A 24,295-nucleotide genomic window follows, 5' to 3' on the forward strand; every position below is an offset into this window, starting at 1 on the left:
GAGGAGGCCGAGGTGGAGACGAAGAAGGAGACGGTCATCGGCGGCCCCGCCGCCGCCGGCGCCGTCGCGCCCTGGGCCAAGTCGCGGAAGCGGCGGCCCGGCGGCCCCCGCGACGACGGCAAGGCCGCCGTCGCCGGCGGCGCGCGCGCGGGCCAGGCCGCCGTCGCCGGCGGCGGGCGCGCGGGCCAGGCCGCCGCCGCCGGCGGCGGGCGCGCGCAGCGCATGCCCGGCGCGCCCCCGCGGGGCGCGAACCCGAACCCGAGGCGGCGGCGGCGCCGCGGCGGGAATCGCACGAAGACGGAGCAGCAGCCGCAGCAGTCGGCGACGCGGCGCTGCGTCTGCGGCTACTGCGGCGAGATGTTCGTCAGTCGCTCGAAGCTCTTCCGCCACCTGCGCGAGCTCAACGACTGCCGGAAGATCGCTTTGAGCCACGGCATGCCCCTGGAGAATCCCATCAAGGCCGTCGAGCGGCGGCTCCGGCGGCGCTACGGCGATTTGCTCTTGGCCGGGTGCATCGTGCTGCGCGTCAAGCCGGATATGGCGTCGGAGCCGCGCTTGATCGCCTTCCGCAAGAGCCCCCGGGGTCTGCTGCTGGGCAAGGGCGACGTGAGCCCCTACGAGTGCGTCATCGTCCGCGGCAACGAGGGCAAGCAGAAGCCGGGCTTCCCGAAAGGCAAAATCGAGCCCGTCGACGGGTCCATCTTGGGGGCCGCGCTGCGGGAGACCTGGGAGGAGGCGGGGTTGAAGGCCGACCAGCTCCGGGTGCTGCCCGCGTCCGCGGAGGCCGCGGCGAACGCGTCGGTGTGTCTGGACGCGGACGACTCGCGCATGTTCGCGGACGACGAGGAGGTCATGTTGGACGAGACGTCGGACGTCATCGTCAGCGACGAGTCGCCGGCGCCGGCCGAGGACTTCCCGGACCTCGACGACGACGTCGACGCCGCGGATCTGGATCGGGACGCCGCGGACGACCGGCGCTACGCGTCCGTCGACGTCCGCGAGGTCACGGGCCGGTCGGGCAAGCGCGCGCGCTACTTCGTCTGCGGCTTATCGGAAGCGCCGCGGAGCCCGCCGAAGCTGACGACGCAGAACGACGTCGACGGCGACATCGCCGACGTGTCCTGGGTCGACGTCTGTGTGGAAATCAAATCTTCAACCCGACTTCAATGTGCGCGTATTCGAATGTTTTGACACGAGCACTTCCGCCGTGCTTCGAGAACTCGCTGAGAGCAATCGATTCGTCCAAAAATCAGCCGAATCGACTTCGATTTGACCGAGCTAGAGAATTCTGAAGTTTGGCCCCGACGTCCCAGCTCACTGGTTGATTTGCACACAGGTCGACGTCAACGCGGCGCTGCTGCTCCTCGAGCGCAAGCGGCGCGCGGCGCTCCGCCGCGCCGTGCTCATCTTCGCGGCCGACGAGCGCGCGCTCGCGACGCAGGCGACGCGCGACCAGGCGCCCTAACATACACGATTAGCCCGGGGTCGTCGCGTTGAAGGCGGCCGGGGCCCACGCGGGGACCGCGTCGTCGGCGACGTCGAAGTCGAAGGACGGCAGGTCCGGTCGGAAGTAGAGCGCGAACTCGCTCACGGCCGACGCCGACTTGAGCAGGAAGGCGCACTTCGCCAGGAGGAGCGTGTCCGCGAGCACCGCGAGGCCGCGCGAGAAGCCGTCCGCGTCCGCGCCGCCGGCGAAGGCGGCCCCCTTGACCCGCGCCACGCCGGCCTGCTCCAGGAGCGCGGCGCCGTAGCGGTCCGCGAAGCGCCGCCGGAACTTGGCGTCGTCCGTCGCGAGGAAGACCTTGGCGCGCGGCCGCGCGAGGTACGCGTCGACGAGCGGGAAGTAGCGCTCCGGCGGGACGATCGCGCGGTGCTTTGACCGCTTGTCCGTGCCTCTGACGTGGACGCCGAGCACGTCGAGCGCTTCGCCGCGCGTCAGCCTTCTCCACTCCGCGTCGACGCGCCCCAGGACGTGCGCGTTCGGCCGCACGAAGGCCGCGACCTGCGCGGCCCGGAGCGCCCGGACGCGCCGGGCGCGGTCGCGCGTCGCCGGGTACGCCGACGCGCGCGTCGGGTAGACCCGCCGGATGAGGTCGCAGTCGAGCTCGAGGCGCGCGTCGTCGGGCGCGTAGGGCTCGTCGAGCGGCTCGAAGAACGCCTCCCAGCCGCTGCCGTTGCCGGGGCTCACGTAGCTGTCGACCTTCCACGTGAACTGCGCCACGACGGCCTTGCCCGCGAGCCGCGCCCACGTCGCCTGGGAGATGACGTCGAGCGCGCGGACCCAGAATCCATCGCGGGGAGAGCCGCGCACCCGGAGCACGCGGTGCCGCAGCTTCAGGAGCTTGAGCGCGTCCTTCGTGGCCGCGGGGAAGCCGCGGTCGCGCGCGGCCTCGAGCGCCGCGAGGAGCGCGCGCGCGCGCGCGTCCCGCGGCGCGTCCGCCGGCAGCGCCGCCGTCGCCGTCGCGACGGCCGCCATGCTCGCGTCGTCGTCGAGGCCCTTGGCGGGCACCGCGGCCGGTGGCAGCCGCCCGAGGCGGACGACGCACTCGCCGCCCGCGGCGCCGCAGGGGCTCGACGCGTTGCGCCGCTGGGTCCTCCAGTGCAGCGCGATGAACTTCATGTTGCCCGCGCGGATGCCGCAGCGGATGGGCGCGCGGCTCGTCGCGTGCTGCCACTTGAGGTCCTTGCATTTCCCGTCGCGCCAGGCGCAGGGCAGCCCGAGCTCGTGGGCGTCGATGTCGCAGGGGCCCTGCTTCGCGTACTCCACCGCGCACTCATTCGCGGCGGCGACGGCCAGGAAGACGACGCAAGCACGGATCATCATTCCAGGCTCATTGCAACCTGCAACAATCGAGTTCAACATTTCATCCGCCGCAAGGTGCCGCCGCTTCGGGCCGGCGACGAGAGAGGCGACGGCCGCCGTCGACGCTGGCAGACGCGCGCGAGGTCTCTCCGCCCCGAGGTCCTCGTGAGGCGCTCGACCGCCTTCGTCGCAGCCGCCGCGCGCGCCGCCGATGACGGCGAGCATGGAGCAGGCCTTCGTGGAAAAGGTCATGGCCGCCGCCGCCGGCGACGCCAAGAGCGCGGCGAAGAAGCAGGCGCAGCACGACGCGCTCGTGGCGACGATCAAGGACTCCGACGAGGGCGCGGCGGCCGACGAGGTCGAGACGAAGCGCAAGGTGCTCGTCGCGCTCGGCGCGCACGCGCCGCGGCTGGCGTCGAGGCCGGAGCACCGGCCGTTGCTTCGGGCCGTCTTCCAGTCGCGGTGCGCGTCGCGGGCCACGCTCGGCGCGCTGGGCGACCTCTTCTGCGGCGTCGTGAGCAACAACGCGACGCACGTGGCCGGCGCGCTCGACGCGGTCTTCAAGTCCGCGAGCCGCGGCTTCCTCGGCTTCGACGGCGAGACCGTCGTCGCGCCGGGCTCCGTCGACGCGACGAAACTGCCCCAGTACGCGACGCTCCTGCGGCTCCTCGAGCTCTGCCCCCAGGGCGTCGCCGAGGTGCCGGCGGCGATGGCGGCGAACTACCCCTACTGCCGCGCCGACGGCCTCAAGCACGAGGCCTACGCGAAATTGGTCCTCGCGCTCTGCGAGGTCCACGGTGTCCTCGAGCCCGCGGGGCTGCAGCTCGTCGCGGAGCGGGCCCTGGAGATCGACTGCCTCGTGGAGCCGGAGACGCTCGCGCCGCCGGAGGGCGAGGTCTTCGAATTGGACGACGTCGACGCGTCCGAGCGGCACACGCCGCGGAAGGCCCGCGAGGCGGACCCGGACGGCGCGGGCGCGAAGCTCGACGACGTCATGGACGGGCTGTTTACCTATGCCCAGAAGCGGCTCGCGTCCGACTCGGGCGACGCCTTCTTCGACGTTTTATTGGACGTCTTCGAGAGCGCGATCCTCAAAACGAAGCAGTCCAAGTTCGTCCAGTTCGCCGTCTTCTCCGCCGCGGCGTCGTCGCCCGCGCGCTGCGCCAAGTTCGCGCGGCGCCTGACGCTCGTCGTCGCCGACGAGGCGACGCCCCTCGTGACGAAGGTGCCCGCGGTCGCGTACCTGGCCTCGCTCGTCTGCCGCTGCGCCGCCGTCGACGCGCCGCTCGTCGCGCTCTCGGCCGAGGCCCTCTTCTCCGCCGCCGAGGAGCGCCTCGAGAAGCTGCGGACGCGCGCGGGGCGCTCCCTCGTCGACGAGGCGGACCAGCAGGCGACGGCGACGCTGCTCTTCGCGCTCGTGCAGGCCTTGGTCTACGTCGTCTGCTTCCGCGGGTCGGACCTCTTCGGGCGGGCGGGCTGGGGCGCGCGCTACGACGCGCTCGCCGACGAAGGCCGCTGGGACCGCCTGCTCTTCGGCAACGCGCTGAAGCCCCTGGACCGCGCGGATGCCCGGGTGCGCGACGAGTTCCGCGCGACGTTGAAGGCGACGGCGAAGTTCTCGGCGGCGTTCCGCGCCAAGGTCGCGGAAGCCGCGCGCGCGCCGCGGCGGCCCCGGTCGACGCGGCCCGGCGACGAGTCCTTCTTCTTCCCCTTCGACCCCTACGTGCTCCCCAAGTCCGCGAGGCACGTCGCGCCCGTCTACCGCGACTGGGCGCGCGACGACGACGACGACGACGACGACGACGGCGACGACTCCTCGAGCGACGGCGACTCCGACTCCGAGAGCGACGCGGGCGGCGCCGACTTCCGGAAGCGCGCGCGGTCCTTCGGCGACTCGCCCCACTCGCTCTCGCCGAGCCACATGCCCATGAGCCTCGACAAGGGCAGCCTCCAGATGCCCGCGCCCATGAGCCTCAACGGCGACGGCTTCTTCCCGCCGCCCGCGCCGCCCCGGCGGGACTCGGTAGCCGACGACGCGTGGTGAGTCGTAAACGCACCCCTCTTAGTCGGCGCCACTACCAGAGGGGTGAGACTCCGACCTCGGCCGAATCCCAGACTAGATGGTTCAACGCCGGTAACACCGGCAAAGAGCAGCCTTATTGCTTTTTTACAATAGATAGTATGTTGCGTGGAAGGATGCGCTCAATGCTCGCCCTCGCGACGCTCGGCGCCGCGGCCGCGAGCTCCTACGCCGAGGAGTCGGCGGCCTGCGCGGCGGCGGGCGGCGCGGCGCGCGTCGCCGAGGCCGACCTGCCCGACGACGGGACCTGCTTCCAGTGGGACGGCGTCGAGCTCGCGAACCGGAGCTACTGCCAGCCCTGCCTCAACGGGTCCTACTGGGACGAGTTCCGCGACGCGCGCGCGGCGTCGCGGCGCGCGGCGGCGACCGCGGCCCCCGTGGTGGTCGAGATGCCCTACTGGCTCAGCGGCCAGTTGCAGGCGTCGGCGATGCGGATCCTCCTCGAGGAGGTCCTGGGCTACGCCGTGCACATCTCCCTCGCGTCCGCGGGCAGCGGCAGCACGGCCCGCGTCGCCGCGGCCTGCGCGACGCTGGTCCCCGAGTTCTGGTACTCCGAGGGCATCCGCAAGCCCGAGTTCGAAGAAGCAACAAAAAGCGGCGCGGTCGCGAAGAACCAGGGCGCGCTGGGGCAGACGCGCCTCTTCGTCACGGCGTCGGCCGCGGACCCGCCCTACGACAAGCTCATCATGGACCACTACCGCTCCATCAAGCTGAACCCGGCCGTCGTCGCCGCGCTCCCGGCGGCCGGGAGTTGGGGCGCGCCGGACGCCGCCGCGTGCGGCGGCGCGGGCTGGACGAACGCGTCCTGCGTCAACGGCACCTACGCGCCGCCGAACTGCGACCACGGGACCTGCGCCGAGGCCTACTTCGTCCTGCCGTCCTGGTCCGAGTCGTGGTACGAGGGCTTCCTCACGGCCGAGGGCCTGAACCAGGGCAGCACAAGAGTGCGACATTCCCAACTTCAAAGGCTCATATCTCGGCCGTTTTCCACTCGTTTCGGCTGATTCTTGGACGAGCGATCATCTCTCGGAACGGCCTCGAAGCGTGGATGCTTTTTTTGGAACGCGCGCGCGCGGAACACTCACGTTGAAGCGACGTTGAATCACTCTCGTGCTGCCCAGGCCTGAACGTGACCGCGACGTACGTGGGCGTGTCGGGCATGGCCGACGTCGTCGAGGCGGCCCACAACGCGTCGCGGCCCGTGCTCTTCTACTGGTGGGACCCGGACCCGCTCGTCGCGCGCGTGCCCGTGCTGCCCTTGGCCGCGACGCCCTTCTCGTCCGCGTGCGAGGACCGCCACGCCGGCGACCCGGCGCTCTCCGGCGCGAACTGCCTCATGAACGTCGACATGCTCAAGGCCGTGGCCCACGCGGCGACGCTCCAGGCCGACGCGAGCCTGGCGACCTTCTTCGCGGGCTACGGCGCGGACAACGACCGGCAAAAGGCCATGATGGCCCTGGAGACGCGCGGCGGCGGCGACCTGGGGGTCGAGGACGCGGCGTGCGCCTGGGTCCGGGCGAACGAGCCGGCCTGGCGCGCCTGGGTCACGGCGACGACCTGCGCGCCGGGGTCCGTCGTCGGCAACGGCACGGGCGACTGCGAGGCCTGCGCCGCGGGCAGTTACGCGGCCTTCGGGGCCGACGCCTGCGAGCCCTGCGCGCCGGGCTCCTTCGCGGCGGACGCCGGCGCCGCGGCCTGCGACCCCTGCCCCCAGGGCACGGCCGCGCCGACGACCGGGCGCGCGTCCTGCGACGGCTGCGTCGCGGGCGAGTACGCGACGTCCGCGGGCGAGACCCCGGGCATCGGCCTCACGTCCGGCGCGACGACGTGCGCCTTGTGCCCCGCGGGGACGCGGAGCGTCGCCGGCGCGAGCTTCTGCGCGCTCTGCGACTTTTCGCTGGGCTTCACAAGCGCCGAGGGCTCGGAGGTCTGCGACTCGTGCTACCCCGAGTTCTACTGGACGGGCGCGGCCTGCGAGCCCTGCCCCGGGCGCGCGACGTGCGCCGCCGGCACGACGACGGCGACGCTCGACGTCGAGGAGGGCTGGTGGCGCCTCGACGAGACGTCGACGGACATCTTGGAGTGCGCGCCGGACACGTGCGCCGGCGGCGTCGGCGTCACGGGCGCCGACGACTCGCCGGCGGACGCGTGCGAGCGGGGCTACCGGGGGCGGCTCTGCTCGCTCTGCGACGACGACTTCTACCTCGCCAGCAAAAAGTGCGAGTCCTGCGAGGGCCGGGGAGGTGAGAAACTCGCCATCGCCATGGGGCTCCTCGCCTACGGCGCCCTGAGCCTCCTCGTGCTCTACACGTCCCAGAGGCCGTCGGCGGCGGAGGAGCGGGAATTCGAGGACGCGGAGCACGAGCGCGAGGAGCGCGCGAGCATGGGCGCCGACGCCGCGAGCATGGACGCCGCGGCGACCGCCGAGCTCAGCGAGGCCGTCGACGACCCGGCGGCCGACGAGGCGCGCAGGCCCGCGGAGGCGATCCGCGTCCACGTGATCCGCATGTACGCGAAGCTGACGACGAAGTGGAAGCTCGCGTTCGTCGCGATCCAGCTCATGGTGTCGACGATGGGCACGATGGAGCTGCCCCCGGTCTACAACGGCTTCCTGGGGAGCCTGGGCTTCTTCGAGGTCGACTTCCTGGAGATCGCGGGGCTCGGCTGCCACCGGCGCGTGTCGTTCTACGGGACCCTGGCGATGTCGACCTTGGGGCCCTGGGCCTTCCTGCTGTCCGTGTTCCTGCTCTGGGCGCCGCTGTCCTACCTCTGCTGCGGGCGCCGCCACTCGCCGACGGCGGCGACGATCCTCGTGCTCTTCTTCACGTTCCCCATGGTGTCGGTGACGATCTGCCGGACGTTCCTCTGCTGCGAGTTCGACGACGGCGACGCGTACCTGCGCGCGGACCTGGACCTGCGCTGCGGCGGGCGGACCTACGACTTCTGGCGCGCCTACGCGGCGTGCATGCTCTTCGTCTGGCCCCTGGGCGCGCCGCTGTTTTTTTACCTCTCCGTGTGGTCCGTGCGGTCGCGCGTCGACCCGCTGAACTTCAAGAAGGGCGCGGAGATCACCGCGAGCGAGCAGGTCGCCATGGTCGACGCGGCCTGCGAGAAGCGCGACCTGGACCCGGCGTGCTTCGCGACGCGCATGCTCTGGATGCCCTACGAGCCCCAGTTCTGGTACTTTGAGTGCGTCGACGCGACGAAGCGGCTCCTGCTCACGTGCGCGTCGCTCTTCATCTTCCCGGGCAGCCCGACGCAGCTGGCGTTCCTGATTTTGGTGGTCATGAGTTGGACGAAGCTCTACGGGTACTTCGGGCCCTTCAAGGAGGACGCGGACGACGTGCTCGCGGAGTGCCTGAACTCGATGCTCACGATCCTCTACCTGGGCGCGCTCGTCGCGCGGACGTCGCAGGGGCCGGGCGCCGATGGCCTGCTCATGACGACGATCCTGGGCGGGCTCGTGATTTTGGTCTACGTGACGGTGACGGACATCCGCCGCGAGCTGTCCGCGCTCGAGCTGCTCCGCGACATCCTCCGCGAGACGGGCAGGAACGCGCGCGCGGCGTCGTTCAAGGCCATGGAGAGCTTCAGGTCGCTCCCCGGGGCCTCGCCGCGGGCGACGCCGAAGCACAGCGACGTCGCGCGCGCGGACGCGGCCGCGACTCCGATCTAATGGGAACTTAGGGTTCGGGCTCGTTCCAGAACGCGAGGATGTTCTTGAAGACGTCGTCGGGCAGCGTGCGGCTCGCGCCGCGCCGCGGCCGCCGCTGGGCCTCGACCTGGACCGGCGGCGTCCCGAAGAGGCGCGCGAAGTGCGCCGGCGGCGTCGCGCGGCCCGCGAGCGAGAGGTAGCGCAGCGCGAGGAGCTTGACGGCGGGCTCGCGGCAGTATCGCTTCCAGGACCCCGCCGCGCGCACGGCCGAGAGCAGCGCGACGATCTTCGGGTCGGGGATGTATTCGTGGATGATGTCCCCGTTATAATCCTGAAAACGTGAGAATCCCGGGTCCCCGCGTGCCATCATCAATGCATCGCCGCCTCCGACGTCGACAAGGTCAATATTCGCCCCGACACGTAAAAGGCCGCGAATAGCTCCGTGATTCTTTAGCGTTACCGCCATCATGAGCGGCGTACGCCCACCTGAATTCTGAGCGTCCACTTGCGCGCCATGGTAGTGAAGTCCGATGCTCAGGTTTTAAACCCAGGTCTTTTGGTCTGATTCCCAGGTTTGATGCTTTTCCAGGTCTTTTTGAGTATGAAACCCAGGTCTTTTAGAGGTCCATTTTTTTTATTATCCCCCCTATATAAATTACAGATATGTTTGCCGCTTGACGACAGGATGCCCCAACCCGTTTGTCCGCAGGAGTGCGCATGCGACGTCTGGGCTGCCCCGACGCCGCCAGAACCGCTATCGGGGCCCATCCCGGGCCAAGGAAGTGCACTGGAGCACGCCAGTGAGTTGCGCCGGCGCTGCCCCATCCTTTTGGCGGAGTACATTCGGTCGATCACTGCGGCTGCGGGCTGCGCGCGCGCCCACTCGATTTCGGGATCCCGTCTATTACCGTCACAGTTTCACCCACTGAGCTAAAATGGCCTTCCCTATGCCGTTCTGTGTCTGATTGTAGGTTCGAATGCCCGCGCGCGCGCGCGCGCGGCGGCGGCGGCGGCGGCGGCGGCGGCGGCGGCGGCGGCGGCGGCGGCGACGACGACGACGACGCTGCTGCTGCTGCTGCTGCTGCTGAAGGTGATGGAGGTGATTGTGGTCCACCTGTGGCCCACCGCCGGCGACCTGGACCACGCCCTGGGCGACTTCTAGGTTTTTTTCGTAATTCGAGGGCCTGGGTTTCAATCCCAGGTCTCTCTTAGTCTGAAACCCAGGTCTGATGCTCGATGCCCAGGTCTCTAGTCTCTGGGTCTCTGATGCCTGACCTTCACTACGCCATGGGCGACGAGAAGCTCCAACAGATGCGTCGCGTTACTCTGACGGACGACCCCGTGTAACACTGTTATCCCACTCTGTTCCTCTGAGATTGCGCAGCTCAAACTCGGGTCCGCACCGCGCGCTAGAAGCAATTTAATGATGTCCTCATGCCCTTTCGTCCAGCCGTAATCCGGCGGACCCGTACCCGTCAACACAAACAGTAGCATCGTCATGCCCGAGGTCATGCCCGGGACGAGAAATCGGTCATTGACGTCGTCGCCGGTCGCGAGGGCGACTTCTACGCCTCGTAAATCCCCGTCCCTCAAAGCATTCGCGAGCGCCGGCGAGGACAGGACCATCTCCGGACGATTACACGTCGCTCCGCGGCGCGTCCTCCGGGTACGTGAAGAGCCAGGCCCCGCGCCGGTACCGGGCCGGAGCGAGAGCCCGACGACGGCGCCGAGGAGGACGCCGCGCACGAGGCCGAGCACGACGGGTCGCGCCGGCTCCGTTGTGGCGGATCGGCGAGCGGTGCATCGAGCAGTGCATCGACTCTCCTGTGCGCCAAGGGCGCGCCAAGGGCGTCGTCGCGCCGCTCATCGTGTGCGCGCGCCGCCGCGAAGCGCTGCAGCCCCAAGCAGACATGTTCAGCCGCCAGCTCTTGAACGGCGAGCACGAGGAGGACCTTGGCATCGGGAAGCAGGAGGCGCTGAGCATGTTCGACGTCATGGACCGCGACGCGCCGCCGCCGCCGAAGGTCGAGGCGCACGAGGCCGCGGAGGTGTCGTCGGCGCAGCGCGACCTGCAAAAGCTGCTGGGAACGCTCGGAGCGACCGCGCGGGGTCGCCTGGTCGCCGACGACTACGCGCCGGCGCCGGCGGAGAAGCTCGTGTTCTTCATCCGCCACGGCGAGGGCCGCCACAACGTCGCGCAGCGCGACTGGCGCGCCGCGAAGAAGGCCGGCGAGCCCTACACGGTGGACAACGACCCGGACTTTGGCTACGTCGACGCGGAGCTCACGGAGGTGGGTCGGAAGCAGGCGGAAGCGCTCCGGCCGCGCTTCGCGCGGCTCGAGGAGCCCCTGGACTTGATCGTCACGTCGCCCATGCGCCGGGCGACGCAGACGGCCTTGTACGCGCTGGACCACATCTGGATCGCGAAGATCCCCGTCGTGGCGCACGAGGACTGCCACGAGACCGGCGGCAGGCACACGTGCGACAAGCGGCTCTCGAGGACGGCGCTGGAGAAGTACTTCCCGCCCTACGACAACCTCGAGGGCGAGCCCTACAAGAGCCGCGTCGACTACGCGCAGCTCGAGAGCGAGGAGGACCCGCTCTGGCACCCGGAGAAGCGCGAGGGCAAGCGCGCGATCTGCAAGCGCGCCGCGCGCTTCGTGGCCTGGCTCGGGCAGCGGCCGGAGACGCGCGTCGCCGTCGCCGCCCACTCGGGCTTCCTCCTCGCCCTCTTCAACGCGGTGCTGGACCTGCCGGACGACGCGCGGGGCTGGTTCGGCACGGGCGAGTGCCGCGCGGTCGCGCTCACCTTCGCGACGTAATTACTGCTGGGCGCAGCGGCCCGCGGGGGCGTCCTTCATCGCCTCGGCCTCGCGGCGCCGCAGTCCCGCGACCTCGGCCTCGAGGTCGGCGATCTTCGCGTCGCGCGCGGCGACGGCCGTCTGGAGCTCGGCCACGCGGCCCTTCAAGCGCTCGGCCTCGGCGACGGACGCGACGTAGTTCTGGGGCGGCTTCTCCTCGCGGGACCCGTCGAGGACGAGGGCCGTCGACGTGCGGCTGCCGTTGGCGTAGACGTCCATGGCGACGCTGCCCTTCACTTTCGGCGTGCCGCGGCGCTCCGCGTCCTCCGTCTTCCGCCGGAGGTCCGGCGACGGCGGCGGCTCGGGGCAGGCGACGCGGTGGAGGGGCGACCTGTCGGCGCCCGTGGACGACGCGAAGGGGTTGTTGAAGACGGGCCGGGGCCGCGCGGGCCGGCGGTCGCCTGGCGACGTCCGCGGGCTCCCCGGCGAGCCCGGCGGCGTGCGGCCCGCCGCGCGCGGCGACGGCGGCACGGACGGCGCGGGGATGCCGTAGGTGCCGCCGAACATGTGGGCGACGACCTTCCAGGAGCCCGTCGTGTCCACGGACTCGAAGGCCTCCAAAATCGGCGCGTCGCCGTCGTTGTCGATGCGCGCGACGAAGTCGACCTTGGGCGGCAAGAGGGTGATTCAACGTCGCTTCAACGTGAGTTTTCCGCGCGCGCGCGTTCCGGAAAAAGCATCCACGCTTCGAGGCCGTTCCGAGAGACGATCGCTCGTCCAAAAATCAGCCGAAACGAGTGGAAACCGGCCGAGATAGGAGCCTTTGAAGTTGGGAATTTCGCACTCTTTTGCTGCCCTGAAGTCGACCTTGGGCGTCAGCGCCCGCAGCACGTGGGGCGGCGCGGCGATGGAGTCGGCGAGGGACTGCTCGGGCACGTGCCGCTCGCCGACGCGCGCCGCGCGCGTCTTGACGCGCGCGCGGACCGTCGCCTCCTTCGCGTGGACGTAGAAGAGCGCGATCTTGTACGTCGGGTGCTTCGCGCGGAGCTCGTCGAACTCGCGCTCGTACCAGCCGTGGTCCCGCAGGGACCCGTCGACCCAGACGTGGAGGCGGTGGCGCATGGCCAGCTCCTGGGCGAGCTCCGCGAGGAGGCCGCTCTCCTTGTGGCACCGGGTCCCCGCGGACGCGGCGTCGCGGCGCACGTGGCCGGCCCACTCGGGCATCATCTGCTTGAAGCGGTCCGGGTCGATGTGGACGATGGACCGCAACGGTAAGATGTCGAGCGTCGACATCCAGTTCATGACCCAGCCCTTGCCCGCGCCCATCGCGCCGCACGTGAAGACGAGCCACGGGTGCTGGTTCGGCGCCGCGCACTCGCCGTGCTTCGGCGAGCTGCTCGCCGACTTGGGCGACGACCGGTCGATCTTCGGCGCGCAGCGCGCATTGAGGTCGAGGCCCGCGGGCAGGCCCACCGCGTGCGCGGCCGCGTCCTGCCAGAGCTGCCGCGCGTGGCCGTAGTTGCCGTGGTAGTCCGCGTCGAGCCGCGCGCGGATGTCCACGAGCTCGCCGACGAAGCCCGCGTCGAGGGGCGCGGCGTAGTTCTCCGTCGTCGACCGGTTGTAGTCGTAGCCCCGGGGCACGGCCCACGTCGTCGGCTCCGTGAACGTGTAGTGCGAGACGATGCGCCGGAGGAAGTGGTGGCGCCGGATGCCCGCCATGAACATGTCGACGTTGACGCGCGCGTCGCCGTCGGCGCCGCGCCGCAGGCCCTTCTGGGCGTCGGCGAAGCTCCGGCGCCGCCGCGGCGAGTCCGGCCCCGCGGATCCGCCGCTCGGTGGCGTCTTCGGGCTCGTAGGCGGCGACAGCATCCCGAGGGACGACGACGACGCCGCGCGCGGCAGCGCGCTGTCGTCGACGGAGACGAGGGACCGCGCGCCCGTCGCCAGCGCCAGGTCCTCGCCGAGCTGCGTGAAGAGGTTGTTGACCTCGTGGTCCGTCATGCCCAGCCCCAGGTCGCCGAGCAGCCCCCGGAACGTCGCCAGGTCCATCTGGCCCCCGGGCGCCGCGGCGAAGGCGTCGAAGACCATCTTCAGGTCGCTCGGCTCGACGACGCCCTTCGTGAACCGGCCTACGGAACGGACACATGGAACGCTTCGCCAGCGCGGGGCAGACGCCGCGCGCGGACTGTGCATGCGCATGGATTTGCGCCGCGTCATGGCCGTCTTCGCCATGGGCTCCAGCGGCCGGGGCCGCGGCCGCACGCGCTCCGCCGCGGGCCGCTCCATCGGTCCCGTTCCTCGACGAGGTGTCTCTCCGCCGACGATGATGGTGCGGGCAAAGCTCAAAGCTGGACTTCTATATGGGAAACTCCGACCTGAGCTTGTAACCTCCGCGCCAGCGGCAGCGGCAGCGTCGTCGACAAGACCACCACCGCCGCGGACGCCGGCGCGTGCCGTCGCGACCCGGTCGCGGAGCACCGGGAGCTCTCGACGCCGAGCGCACGATGATCCGGGCCATGCGGCAGACGCTCATGGGCCGCCCGTCGCCCCGGGAGCACGCGCCCGGCGGCGCGCACATGGAGCACCAGAACGGCGGCCTCGGCAAGGTCCAGCCGGCGGCCCCCATCGCCGAAAGCCCGCCGCCGGCCCCCGCGCGGCGCCAGCCGCGGCGGCCGCGGCGCATCATCCTCGTGAGACATGGCCAGTCCGCGGGCAACGTCGACGAGACGGTCTACACGCACACGCCCGACTGGAAGGTGTCGCTCACGGACAAGGGCCGCGACCAGGCCCAGGCCGCCGGCCGGTCCTTCAAAAAAATCTTGGACGGCGACGCCGCGGCGGGGCCCGTCTTCATCTACTCGTCGCCCTACGCGCGGTGCCAGGAGACGGTCGAGCATCTCATCACCGCCGCGGGCGTCCCCGAGTCGCGCATCGTCGGGCGGCGCCAGGAGCCGCGCATCCGCGAGCAGGACTTTGGCAACTTCCAGGACCCGCAGAAGATGCGCGAGTGCAAGGTCAGCCGCAACGAGTTCGGCCGCTTCTTCTACCGGTTCCCGAACGGCGAGAGCGGCGCGGACGTCTACGACCGCGTGTCCACGTGGCTCGAGACACTCTACCGCGAGATGGAGTTCGGCCTGATCACGCCGGACACGACGCTGCTGTTGGTGACCCACGGGTTGACCGCGCGGCTGATTCTCATGCGGTGGTACCACTGGTCCGTCGAGGCCTTCGAGGAGACGTACAACCCGGGCAACGCGCAGCTCATGGTCATGGAGCGCCACACGGACGCCGAGGGGGGGTTGTACTACGTGCTCGCGCCCGAGGCCATCGCCGCGATCCGCCTGCCGGAGGAGGCCCAGGCCCAGGAGGAGATCGAGCGCAAGCGCCAGCTCCTCATCACGAAGAACATGAGCGCGCGCGACATCAAGAACGACTCCGCGCCGCCGACGCCCGCGGCGACGAAGAAGGCCATGTCCAAGGAGGACTCCGTCGAGGTCCTCGAGTGCTGAGGGCGCGCCGACGCCGCCGGGGAATTAAACATCGCGATTCTTGAAGTCGTCGCCGCCTTTGGGGCTGCTATCATCGAGAGCGTTATGGAGGGCGTCCCGCGGCGCAGCGGCCTCGAGCTCTACGTGGATCTCTGCCTCGGCTTCATGCTCCGGCACCCGCGGGAGCTTGCCGCGGCGCTCGCCGCCGTCGTCGTCGTCGTCGCCTGGACGCGCCGGACGGCGGGCGAGGCGGCGCCCGTCGCTGCAACGCCGGCGGAGGACGCCGCCCCGCGCGTCGCGGCGCCGGCGGAGGAGCTCCCGCCCGCGCCGGAGGACGCGGCGTCGGGCCAGGCGCCCCGGAAGAAGAGGCGCCGAGCCAAGCGGTCGTCGTCCGCGGACGAGCTTCCGGCGGAGGCGGCCGCGCCGCCGCCGGCCGCGCCGGCGCCGGCCTCGCCGCCGCCGGCCGAAGCGCCGCCGGCCGCGGCGCCGGCCTTCGCCGCGCCGCCGTCGCCCGAGGGCGGCTGGATGCACCCCGTGGCCCGGCGCGTCACGCGCAAGCAGGTCCAGTCGCTCATCGAGCAGGCGCGGCGCGAGCAGGCGACGCTCATCGAGGAGCAGAAGAAGCAGATCGCGACGCTCGCGCGCGCGTCGTCCGCCGACGAGTGCGAGCCCGCGGAGGCGCGCGACGTCGCGGCCCTCGAGAAGCTGAAGACGCACAACGACCTGCTCAAGAGCCAGCTCAAACGCGCGGGCGTGACGGCGATCGACGAGGTCGTGAGCTTCGAGGAGGCCAAGGTGAAGCTGCGCGCGGCGGCGGCGCGGCTGCTGGGCGGCGACGGGTCCCTAGAGGACGAGCGCGAGATGGAGCGCTGGGACGCGTTCCTGCGCGTGCACCCGGAGAAGGCGGCCGAGGAGGCGCGCGCCGCGGCCGCGTGGCGGCGCGACCACGCCCCGGCGAACGCGGCGGCGCTGCGCGTCGTGCGCGGCTTCGTGCCGCCGGCCATGACCTCGACGGGCGCGTCGCTCGCGCAGCTCGAGGGCCGGCTGCCCAAGGCCGCGGCGAAGCGCGTCTTCGCCAACCCCGCGCTCTGGCTCACGCGCGCGTCCAAGGGCGCCATCGCCAAGGTCCACATCGCGGACCTGCGGAGCCGCTACCACGTCCAGAGCCTGTCGCTCCTGGAGCTGCGGGCGGTCTACGCGGCGCTGCCGGAGGCCTTCGACGACGCAGAAAAGGCGTCCTGGCGCGCGGACCTCGAGCGGAAGCTCGAGCGCATGGCCAAGGAGACCCTGCCGCCGGCGAAGCGCGCGCCGGCGGTCTACGGCGCCGCGGGCGCCTGGGCCGACGGCTTCGAAATTGGCGGCGCGGGTCCCGCCGAGGACCTCGACGACGCGCTCCTGCCGTTCGGCGCCGACGACGACGCGCTCCCGGAGCCGCCGGCGAAGGAGGCCGCCGTCGCCGCGCCGCGGCCCGCGCCCCCGCCGCGCGCCGCGCCGCCGCCGCGCCGCCAGAAGCCGGACGTCTTCGCGGCGATCCGCGCGAAGCGCGGCGACGAGAACAAGGGCAAGGCGTCGCTCCTCGCGGCCATCGAGCGCAAGTCGGCATCGGCGGACTTCACGTCGCCGCGCCGCGCCATGGCCAACCTCCTCCAGAACGCGCTCGCGAAGCGGCGCGTGGACTAGGCGTGAATTTGCACTGCAACTTTAGTTCAAACAGACACCTTGAAGCGCGGCAAAACCGTGCTGAGAGCATGTCTCCGATGTTTTAAACATTATGGCCTACAACCACAGCCATCATATCGAGCTGCAACTTGAAAACGACGGCGATGACTTCGTCCACCTAGAGTTTCAATTTGCCCACGCCTTCCCAGCGACCTATGAACGAGACGATCCGGCGGCATCGTGCTGCTACTTGGACTCGCGCGTCATAGAAAACCTGGGTCTCTATCCAGGAGATCAAAAGACGATTCGGCTCTATCGGCGCTCGGAGATTCTCGTGCACCATAGCGTCCTCGGACGCAGCGAAGCCGACGCCGCTCTGCTAGCGCTTGGGTCCGCGCCAAAGACGCGAGGTTATCGGCTGAACAAATTGGTCCTCGGCAAGGAGAATTGCTTTGGTCATAATGGCCACTGGACAGTGTCCCGGCAAGTAGCAGCTTGGGAGCGCACCGTCGACAAGCAGCGCGTCGGGTGCGACGGCGTGGAGAACAATAAATTCGTGCTCTGGCCGGCGCGCGACGGCGTCGTCGGCCAGCGCGCCACGGTGCGCGTCGGCCAGGTCGAGCTGGTGCGTGGGGCGCCGCTCTGCGACGACGCGAAGTGGCGCCTGCCGGAGGGCTGCTGCGGCGGCGATTTGGCCGTCGTCCGGGACCGGCTGCTCGTGGTCCCGCCGCGGGCGCTCTCCGGCGACCTCGTCGACGCGACGGCCGCCGCGGACGCGTTGGACGCCGCGCTGGGCTGGCGGCCGGCGCCCCACGAGCGCTACCGCGTCGTCGCCTGGCGCGCGTCGGATTCGTGGCGGTACAACGCGAAACGGCAGATCTGGAGCGGAGGGTACTATCGGGACGACGAGCTCGCGGCGCACAACGCGTCGCCCTGCGTGGCGCCGCGCGCTGGCGACGGCTTCGCCTTTGCCGCGCTCGTCGACGCGCGCCGGCGCGCCGGAGCCCTCAAGTGGGAACTCGCGAGCGCGGACGAGACGTCCGTCTTCAAGGTCCTCGTCGTCGACGTCTCGGCCCGCGCGGTCCTCGAGGCCATCGACGTCGTGGCCCTCCGGCGCAAGACGAACGCGAAGCTCGCGGCGCGCGCCAAGAAGGCGCGCAACGCGGCCGCCGACAAGGCGATCACGCGCGAGACCTGCGAGAACGTCTCCGAGAAGACGGCGCGGCGGGACTTCCGGCAGGCGCTGCCCCTCGTGCTGGAGCTCGTCGTCGCCGGCGGCGCGCCGGTCCGCGCGCTCGGCGTCGTCGCCTGCACCTGCCGCGGCGCCCGGGAGACCGTCGCCCGCGTCGCCGACGGCCGCGTCGCGAAGGTGGATTTCGCGAACGTCTGGTCGCACAAGACCGTCAGCGACAACGACGCGCTGCCCAAGGACACGGACAACCGGAGCGCGCGCCGGCCGCTCCACTACATCGATTCGCTCCTGTCGCGCGCGGAGCCGTTGGAGACGTGGCGCGGCCGCGTGAAACGCGGGAGATGCTACCGCGACGCGACCTTCGCGACGCTGCTCAAGAAGCTGACGCGGGACCGCGCCCTGGACCCCATGCACTGGGGCCAGAAGCTCTTCTGCGCGGAGCGGCCCGAGTGGGCCCGCGCGATCCCCCACCACTGGCCCGCGCACCGGCTCCGCAACCTCCTCGGGCTCCTCCGCGCCTTCGCCGAGGCCCTGCCCGAACCGCTGCGCTCCCACGACGCGCTCATCATCTTCGCCGACGACTTCGTCCACGCCTCGCCGGAGACCGCCGCCCTCTCGGCCGCGGACAAGGAGTCCGAGAGCGCGCGCACCGCGCGCGTCCTGAGGATCGTCGCCGAGCGCGGCGGCGCCCCGACGGTGTACCGCGCCCGCGACGCGTTCAAGCGCCCGCTCGCGATCGAGAGCGAGCCGCGCGCGTTGCACGTCGCCGTCTTCGCGCTGCGCCAGGCCCGGTCCACCGGGTCCGGCGGCGCGGTCAGCGCGAAGCCGCCGCCCCAGCAGCGCAAGGTCTCCGAGTTCTTCGCGCGCAAGTAAGTACGGTCATGTGTCAGGCTTATCTTCTGGCGCGAGGTGGACGAGTAGGATCAGTGTTGCTTTTGGGTCCTCTGACTTCAAATTGCCCTCAATGCTGGCTTTGCCCGTGATTGACTGTCTGATTGCAAGCTTCGGATGGCTCGAACTTAAGCCGTGTTTCGCAGCGCCATCCCATTGCCAAACATGTCCACGCTAGTATTCAAGCGTGGCGAACCGCTGCTCATGAGCACGCTGGCAAATATGCCGCTGGTCGCGTCTCAAAAGGCAGTGCAGCCGGCGGCGCCAAGTGCTGCGCAAAACAACTCGCTCCCCGACAGCATCAACTGCCTGTGCGTGTTCGCGTGGCACGTGAAGGCGGGGTGAAGGACCGACAGTGACTCGGAGAAGAAGAGGCATAGGCCTGAGGTGCGTCTTCGCGACGCACGTGAAGCTCGAGCCCGTGCCGCTGAAGCATAGGTGCGTCTTTGCGAAGCAGCGGCTCACGCCCGTGTCGCTCTTTTGGGGCTCGGCCACTGGCAACCAAAAAAAATCAACCGATTGGCCAAGCACAAACGACTAGTGTTTCGGAGGAGTGCCGGCGTTTTTCGCACGGTCATATCTCCCGAGGATACGCATGTTGTCGCAAACCAAGAGAATGGCCATGGCCGCGCAACATCCAGTGGTGCAGCGAGGCAATCTTCTTCGGCGGTGAAAGATTTGCAGGCTTGACACAACTTGAACTAGCCTAACTAGGTACGAGGTGCGCGGTTCGAGACAACATCAAGAGAGCCCTTGATCTTGTGGCGAGAGATGGTGTCGTACGAGGCACTGAGCGGCCGCAGCTGATGCGCGTTTAGTTTCCCCGTGCCGCAAATTCCCGCAATCCGGAAACGCCCATGAGCGCCGTCGCCGTGTGCCGGGCCTGGGCGCGGCGCGTCTTCAACGCCTGGCGGCCGCTCGTGCCGCCGCGGCGGCGGCTCAAGCCCGTGAAGCTCGAGAGCGCGTTCCTCGAGGCCGGCGGCTCCGTGGACCTGGCGTCCGACGCGTCGTGGCGCGCGCTCTGGAACGCGAAGCCGCGCGTCGTCGCGCTCGACGCCGAGGGCACGCACTTCTCGCCGCCGCTCCTCGTGCAGGTCGCGTACGGCGACCGCGTGCTCCTCGACGTGCCGGGCCACGTCGTCGTCGGGCGCGAGCTGCGGCGCCTCCTCGCCGACGAGTCCATCACCAAGGTCTTCTTCGGCCCGCCGTCGAGCGAGAACCTGGGCGTGAAGATGGCGAACGTCGTCGACGTGCAAAAAGTCGCGCACCTCGCGGCGCCGGACCGGCGGCCGGGCCACCTGCCGTCGCTCACGGCGGCGGCGGCGTCCCTGAGCTTCAACCGCGACCCGCGCCACGTCGTCAAGAACACGCGGATCCAGAAGAGCTTCCGCTTCTACAAGCGGCGGCCCCGCGGCTTCTCCTGGCTCTCCAAGGAGGTCCGGCTCTACTCCGCCGCCGACGCCTGGGCGACGCTCGAGCTCTACAACGCGCTCAAGGCGCGCGACCCCAGTCGCCTCGAGACGCACACGACGCGCGGCGCGGCGCAGTACCCGTCCCAGCTCGCGCGGAAACGACGGAAGGCGAAGCGCCGCGAGGACGCGGCCTAGGCTGTGTAGATCTCCTTGGTTTAGTCGAGAGCGGAAAAAATCACGAAACGAGGCTCACGCGAAGGTCGGCGGCGGCGGCGGCGGCGGCGCGTCCGCGGCCTTGGCCCGGGGCGGCGGCGGCGGCGCGACGGCGTCGCTGCCCTCGAGGAGCGCCGCGAACCAGCCGAGGAACGTGCCGCGGCGGAGCACGCCCGCGCCCACGGGGTCCGCGAAGAACCGCTGCCGCTTCATCTCCGCGTCGCCCAGGACCTCCTTGAGCCCGAGCTTCTCGCACAGCGCGTCGAAGTGGGCCATGCTCAGCTCGCCCGCGCCGCCGGCGTCGAGCTGGTCGAACCACTCCGCCGCGTCGCGCAGCTGGGCCACGAGGTCCTCGGAGTCCTTCCGCGCGCCGCCGCCGTCGCCGCCGTCGCCGTTGTCGTCGTCGCCGTCGTCGTCGTCCATGTCGTCGTCGTCGTCGTCCAAAACGTCGTCGAAGAGGTGGTCGCCGCCGGCGTCGCGCGCGAAGAATCCCGCCGCGCCCGCGGTGGACGGCAGGTCGTCGTCGTCGTCGTCGTCGTCGGACGTCGCGGGGTCGGCGTCGCGGGGTCCCTTGCCGAAGAGGCCGTCGCCGTCGCCCCGGAGCTCCTCGTCGCCGTTGGTCTCGCGGCCGAAGCGGCGGTCGTCGTCGTCGCCCCGCGGCGCGGGCGCGGGCGCGGCGCGGCGCGCGTCGGACGCGCGCTTCTCCGCGCGCGCCTTGGCCGCGGCGACTTCCGCCTCGAGGCGGTCCGCGAGCTTGTCGCGGCGGTCGCGCTCCTCGGACGCGGACACGCGCGCCGCGCGCGCGCGGTCGAGCTCGTCGCGCTGGCGCTGGAGCTCGTCCTCGTACTTTTGGAGCCGCGCGGACCACTCGCGCTCCACGGGCGCGTCCGGAGGGCTTTTGGCCGGCGGGCTCGCCGCGTTCTCGACGTCGCGGACGCCGCCGGACGCGTAGCCGCTCTTGCGGCTCTCGGGCCGCGGCGACGCCGCGCGCGCGCCGTCCGGCGGCTCCGCGACGGCCGGCGGGTTCGCGACCGCGAAGGCCGTGGAGAAGCGCCGGCCGGGGTGTTTCGGGTCCGCGGGCTTCTCCGGCGCGGCGACCTTGGGCGCGTGCCAGGGCGCCCACGCGTCGTCGGCCGCGCGCCGGTCGTCCTCGTCCATGAGGCGCCGCCGCGCCTCGACGTCGTAGACCGCGCGCTTGTAGGAGTCCAGCAGCACCTCCTTGGCCTCGTTGATGCGGCGGAAGTGGCGCTCCGCGCGCGCGCGGTCGTCGCGCGTGACGTCGCCGTCCTTCTGGCGGTCCGGGTGCCACCGCATGGAGGCCTTGCGGTAGGCCCGCCGCACGTCCGCGTCGTCGGACCGCGGCGACACGCCCAACACGCCGTAGTGCGTCGCGTGCTGGAGGTCGCGCGCGCGCCGCGCGCGGTCTCGCCACTGGCGCGCGTCGTCCGCGGACGGCTTCGCCGCGCCGCCCTTTTCGAGTTCGGAGAAGTCCGCCGCCGCGCCCTCGAAGTCATAGAGGCTCTCGCGGCACTCGGCCCGCACGGCCAGGGCGTTCGCGTAGACGCCGCCCCGCGTCGCCGCGCGGTGCTTCGAGAGCGCGCTGTCCGCGCGGCCCAACGCGTCCGACGCGCGGCCCAGTCTTAACGCGGCCTTGGCGCAGTTCAACTCGAGCCGCGCCAGGTCGACGCCCGACGGCGCCGAGTCCTCCGGGTTCTCGCCGCTGAGCTGCGACGATAATTCGAGGGCGTGGCTGAAGTGGGCCAGCGCGCCTTCGAAGTCCTTGCGGCGCCACGCGCGGTTTCCGGCCGCCGACGCGTTCCAGAAGCGCTCGCCCGACGACCGCAGCGCATCTAACGTAGGAGCGTCGTCCCCGCAGAGGTCCGCGGCGCGCTTGCCGCCAAAGTCCGAGGACGACGCGTCGCAGTAGAGTTCCGCGTCCGCGCCCGCGCGCATCAGCGCGCGGCAGCAATCCGGCGCCTTCGACACCGCCGCGACCATCAACGCCGTCAAGCCCCGCGCGTCCGCCACATCCAACGGGTCCTGGTCGCCGCCCGCCGGCGCGCAGGCGTCGGCCGTCAAAAGTAATTCGACGACCTCCGCGGAGCCGCCGCCCGCCGCGCGGTGCAGCGCGGTCCGTCCGTCTTCGCCGCTCGCCGCGAGCTCGCCGCGGAGCGCGCCGCGCCGCAGGAGCAGGGAGCAGGCCCCCTTTTCGCCCGACGACGCCGCGTGGCGCAACAAGTCGCCGAGTAGCGCGTCGTAGCGCCCGTCGGCGTCCGTCGTCCCGGGCGACAGCGCGCCCCGCAAACGGCACTCGTCGCCGCGCTTCGCGAAGTCGACGAGCGACGGTGCGCCGTCGCCCTTCGCCAGGGCGAGCTCGTGCCGTAACACGACGATCTCCTTGACGTAGTCGTCCTCGCGGTCCCGCGCCGCGCCCCGGGCCGCGACGACCTCGTCGTACGCCGCGCGCGCCTCCGCCCTCGCCTCCTCGAGCTGCGCCTTGTAGCGGTCGCGCGCGCGCTCCGCCTCGAGGACGGCGTCGTGGCGCTCGGCGCGCTCGGCGCGCACGCGCTTCTCCTCCTCCTCGGCCTCGAGGCTGAGCTCGTAGAGCCGGTCGCTCAGGCGCCAGCCGCCGTCGCTCTGCGAGCCCCGGTCGGGCGACCCGACGGACGCGCGGCCGCTCGCCGCCGACGCGCGCGGCGCGCCGCGGTCCCGGAAGAGGCCGCTGTAGCCGTCGTCGGACGACGTCTTGTAGCCGCGGGCCTGGCGCGCGCCGCGGCCGCTGAAGCCGGCCATCGAGGGTCTGTTTGCGCTGTGCGGTTGCGGTCGCGTCGGCGGGTGAAGCCGCGGCGACGCCGCTGTGCGCTGCCGCTGTGCGACGGTGCACGGGACGGCGAGCGCGCGGGCCGCGGCACGGGGTCGACGGCGCGGCGGGGTCGACGACGGCGCCGGCTTACGGGTCGGCAAAGGCGAATTTTGAAGAGGTCGAACCGGCGGATGGTAATTGCTTCAAGGTGAGCGATTCTTGAAGTTAGAGAGAAAGACGCCTCGACGCCGCTAGATTCTCCTATTTCGAGTCCGCTCGGTACGGGGTGTACGGTGTAGTTGGTCGCTAAAATGCTCGCGCCGTGCGGCGCCGCGCGCGCGCCGCGAAGGCACGAACGCGCGCGCTTAGCCGCGGCAATGCGTGCTTGTTTGAGCACTGTTTTGCACGCATCGCAGAGCAGCGTGTTTTGAAGCATGCTGGTCCAGTGCGCGGGCCTGCATTGTTCCGCGAACTTGGTATATGCGGCAACTTGCTGTACAACTTGCAGTGGTTGAGGCTTGGTTGCAGCAATCGGGCGAGAGCTGGTGCCGAACGCCGCCGCAGCAGCCATGGGCCGCGGCCGCCACCACCGCGACCCGCGCCGCGACGACGACGCGGCGCCGGCGACGAAGCTGGCGACGCGCGTCTGCATGTGGGAGTTCGGGCAGAACGACGCGAAGCGCGACAGCGGCTCGAAGCTCGTGCGGCTGGGCCTCGCGCGGACGCAGCCCATGAAGAAGGCCTTCAACGGCATCGTGCTGTCGAGCGAGGCGGCGTCGGTCGTGTCGCCGGCGGACCGCGGTACCATCGAGGCCGGCGGCGTCGCGGGCATCAACTGCTCGTGGAACCGCTTGGACGAGATCCCGTTTGCCGCGCTCGGCAAACCGCGGCACCAGCGGAAGCTGCCGTTCCTCGTCGCGGCGAACACGGTCAACTACGGGCGGCCCTTCAAGATGAACACGGCCGAGGCGCTCGCGGCGACGCTCGCCATCGCGGGGCTCCGGGAGGACGCGGAGGCGCTCCTCGAGCCCTTCTCCTACGGCGACGAGTTCTTCCGCCTGAACGCGGAGGCGCTCGAGCGCTATTGCGCCGCGGCCGACGCCGCGGGCGTCGCCGCCGCCGAGGCGGCGTTCCTCGAGGAGTGCGCGGCGGACAAGGCGGACGCTCGCGCGCGCAAGGCGGATCCGGACGCGGGTTACATGGACGGCATGGACCTGCCGCCGTCGGACTCGGACGGCGGCGACGACGGCGGCTACCTCGACGGCGTGGACCTGCCGCCGTCGGACGACGAGGCGGAG

The 24,295-nt window shown here is 71.0% G+C and overlaps 8 protein-coding genes across 8 annotated transcripts; 6 read left to right on the forward strand and 2 right to left on the reverse strand.

Moving 5' to 3' along the window:
• Positions 1-222: 222 nt before the first annotated feature.
• On the forward strand, positions 223-9,137 carry AURANDRAFT_71709 (hypothetical protein; the record flags this gene model as incomplete). Its single annotated transcript, XM_009039019.1, has 6 exons — positions 223-1,131; positions 1,337-1,399; positions 3,036-4,843; positions 4,999-5,876; positions 6,005-8,477; positions 9,128-9,137. The coding sequence occupies 6 exons, from the start codon at positions 223-225 to the stop codon at positions 9,135-9,137; spliced, it is 6,141 nt and encodes a 2,046-aa protein (XP_009037267.1).
• A 1,773-nt stretch (positions 9,138-10,910) lies between these two features.
• Positions 10,911-11,360, forward strand: AURANDRAFT_26810 (hypothetical protein; the record flags this gene model as incomplete). Its single annotated transcript, XM_009039020.1, has 1 exon — positions 10,911-11,360. One exon carries the CDS (start codon positions 10,911-10,913, stop codon positions 11,358-11,360), a length of 450 nt encoding a protein of 149 aa, XP_009037268.1.
• On the reverse strand, positions 11,361-13,625 carry AURANDRAFT_64469 (hypothetical protein; the record flags this gene model as incomplete). The annotated part of the gene is made up of 3 exons (XM_009039154.1): positions 11,361-12,005; positions 12,135-13,468; positions 13,526-13,625. The coding sequence occupies 3 exons, from the start codon at positions 13,623-13,625 to the stop codon at positions 11,361-11,363; spliced, it is 2,079 nt and encodes a 692-aa protein (XP_009037402.1).
• Positions 13,626-14,011: 386 nt separating this feature from the next.
• Positions 14,012-14,617, forward strand: AURANDRAFT_13634 (hypothetical protein; the record flags this gene model as incomplete). The annotated part of the gene is made up of 1 exon (XM_009039021.1): positions 14,012-14,617. A coding segment is annotated over one exon (606 nt), but the record flags the coding sequence as incomplete, so codon positions are not given.
• A 375-nt stretch (positions 14,618-14,992) lies between these two features.
• On the forward strand, positions 14,993-16,507 carry AURANDRAFT_64471 (hypothetical protein; the record flags this gene model as incomplete). Its single annotated transcript, XM_009039022.1, has 1 exon — positions 14,993-16,507. One exon carries the CDS (start codon positions 14,993-14,995, stop codon positions 16,505-16,507), a length of 1,515 nt encoding a protein of 504 aa, XP_009037270.1.
• A 194-nt stretch (positions 16,508-16,701) lies between these two features.
• On the forward strand, positions 16,702-18,551 carry AURANDRAFT_64472 (hypothetical protein; the record flags this gene model as incomplete). The annotated part of the gene is made up of 2 exons (XM_009039023.1): positions 16,702-16,726; positions 16,981-18,551. 2 exons carry the CDS (start codon positions 16,702-16,704, stop codon positions 18,549-18,551), a joined length of 1,596 nt encoding a protein of 531 aa, XP_009037271.1.
• Positions 18,552-21,373: 2,822 nt separating this feature from the next.
• Positions 21,374-21,580, reverse strand: AURANDRAFT_26821 (hypothetical protein; the record flags this gene model as incomplete). Its single annotated transcript, XM_009039153.1, has 1 exon — positions 21,374-21,580. A coding segment is annotated over one exon (207 nt), but the record flags the coding sequence as incomplete, so codon positions are not given.
• Positions 21,581-23,638: 2,058 nt separating this feature from the next.
• Positions 23,639-24,166, forward strand: AURANDRAFT_7323 (hypothetical protein; the record flags this gene model as incomplete). The annotated part of the gene is made up of 1 exon (XM_009038950.1): positions 23,639-24,166. A coding segment is annotated over one exon (528 nt), but the record flags the coding sequence as incomplete, so codon positions are not given.
• Positions 24,167-24,295: the final 129 nt, after the last annotated feature.

Source organism: Aureococcus anophagefferens, assembly GCF_000186865.1.
Source record: "Aureococcus anophagefferens unplaced genomic scaffold AURANscaffold_10, whole genome shotgun sequence".
In the NCBI taxonomy this organism is placed as follows: Eukaryota; class Pelagophyceae; order Pelagomonadales; family Pelagomonadaceae; genus Aureococcus; species Aureococcus anophagefferens.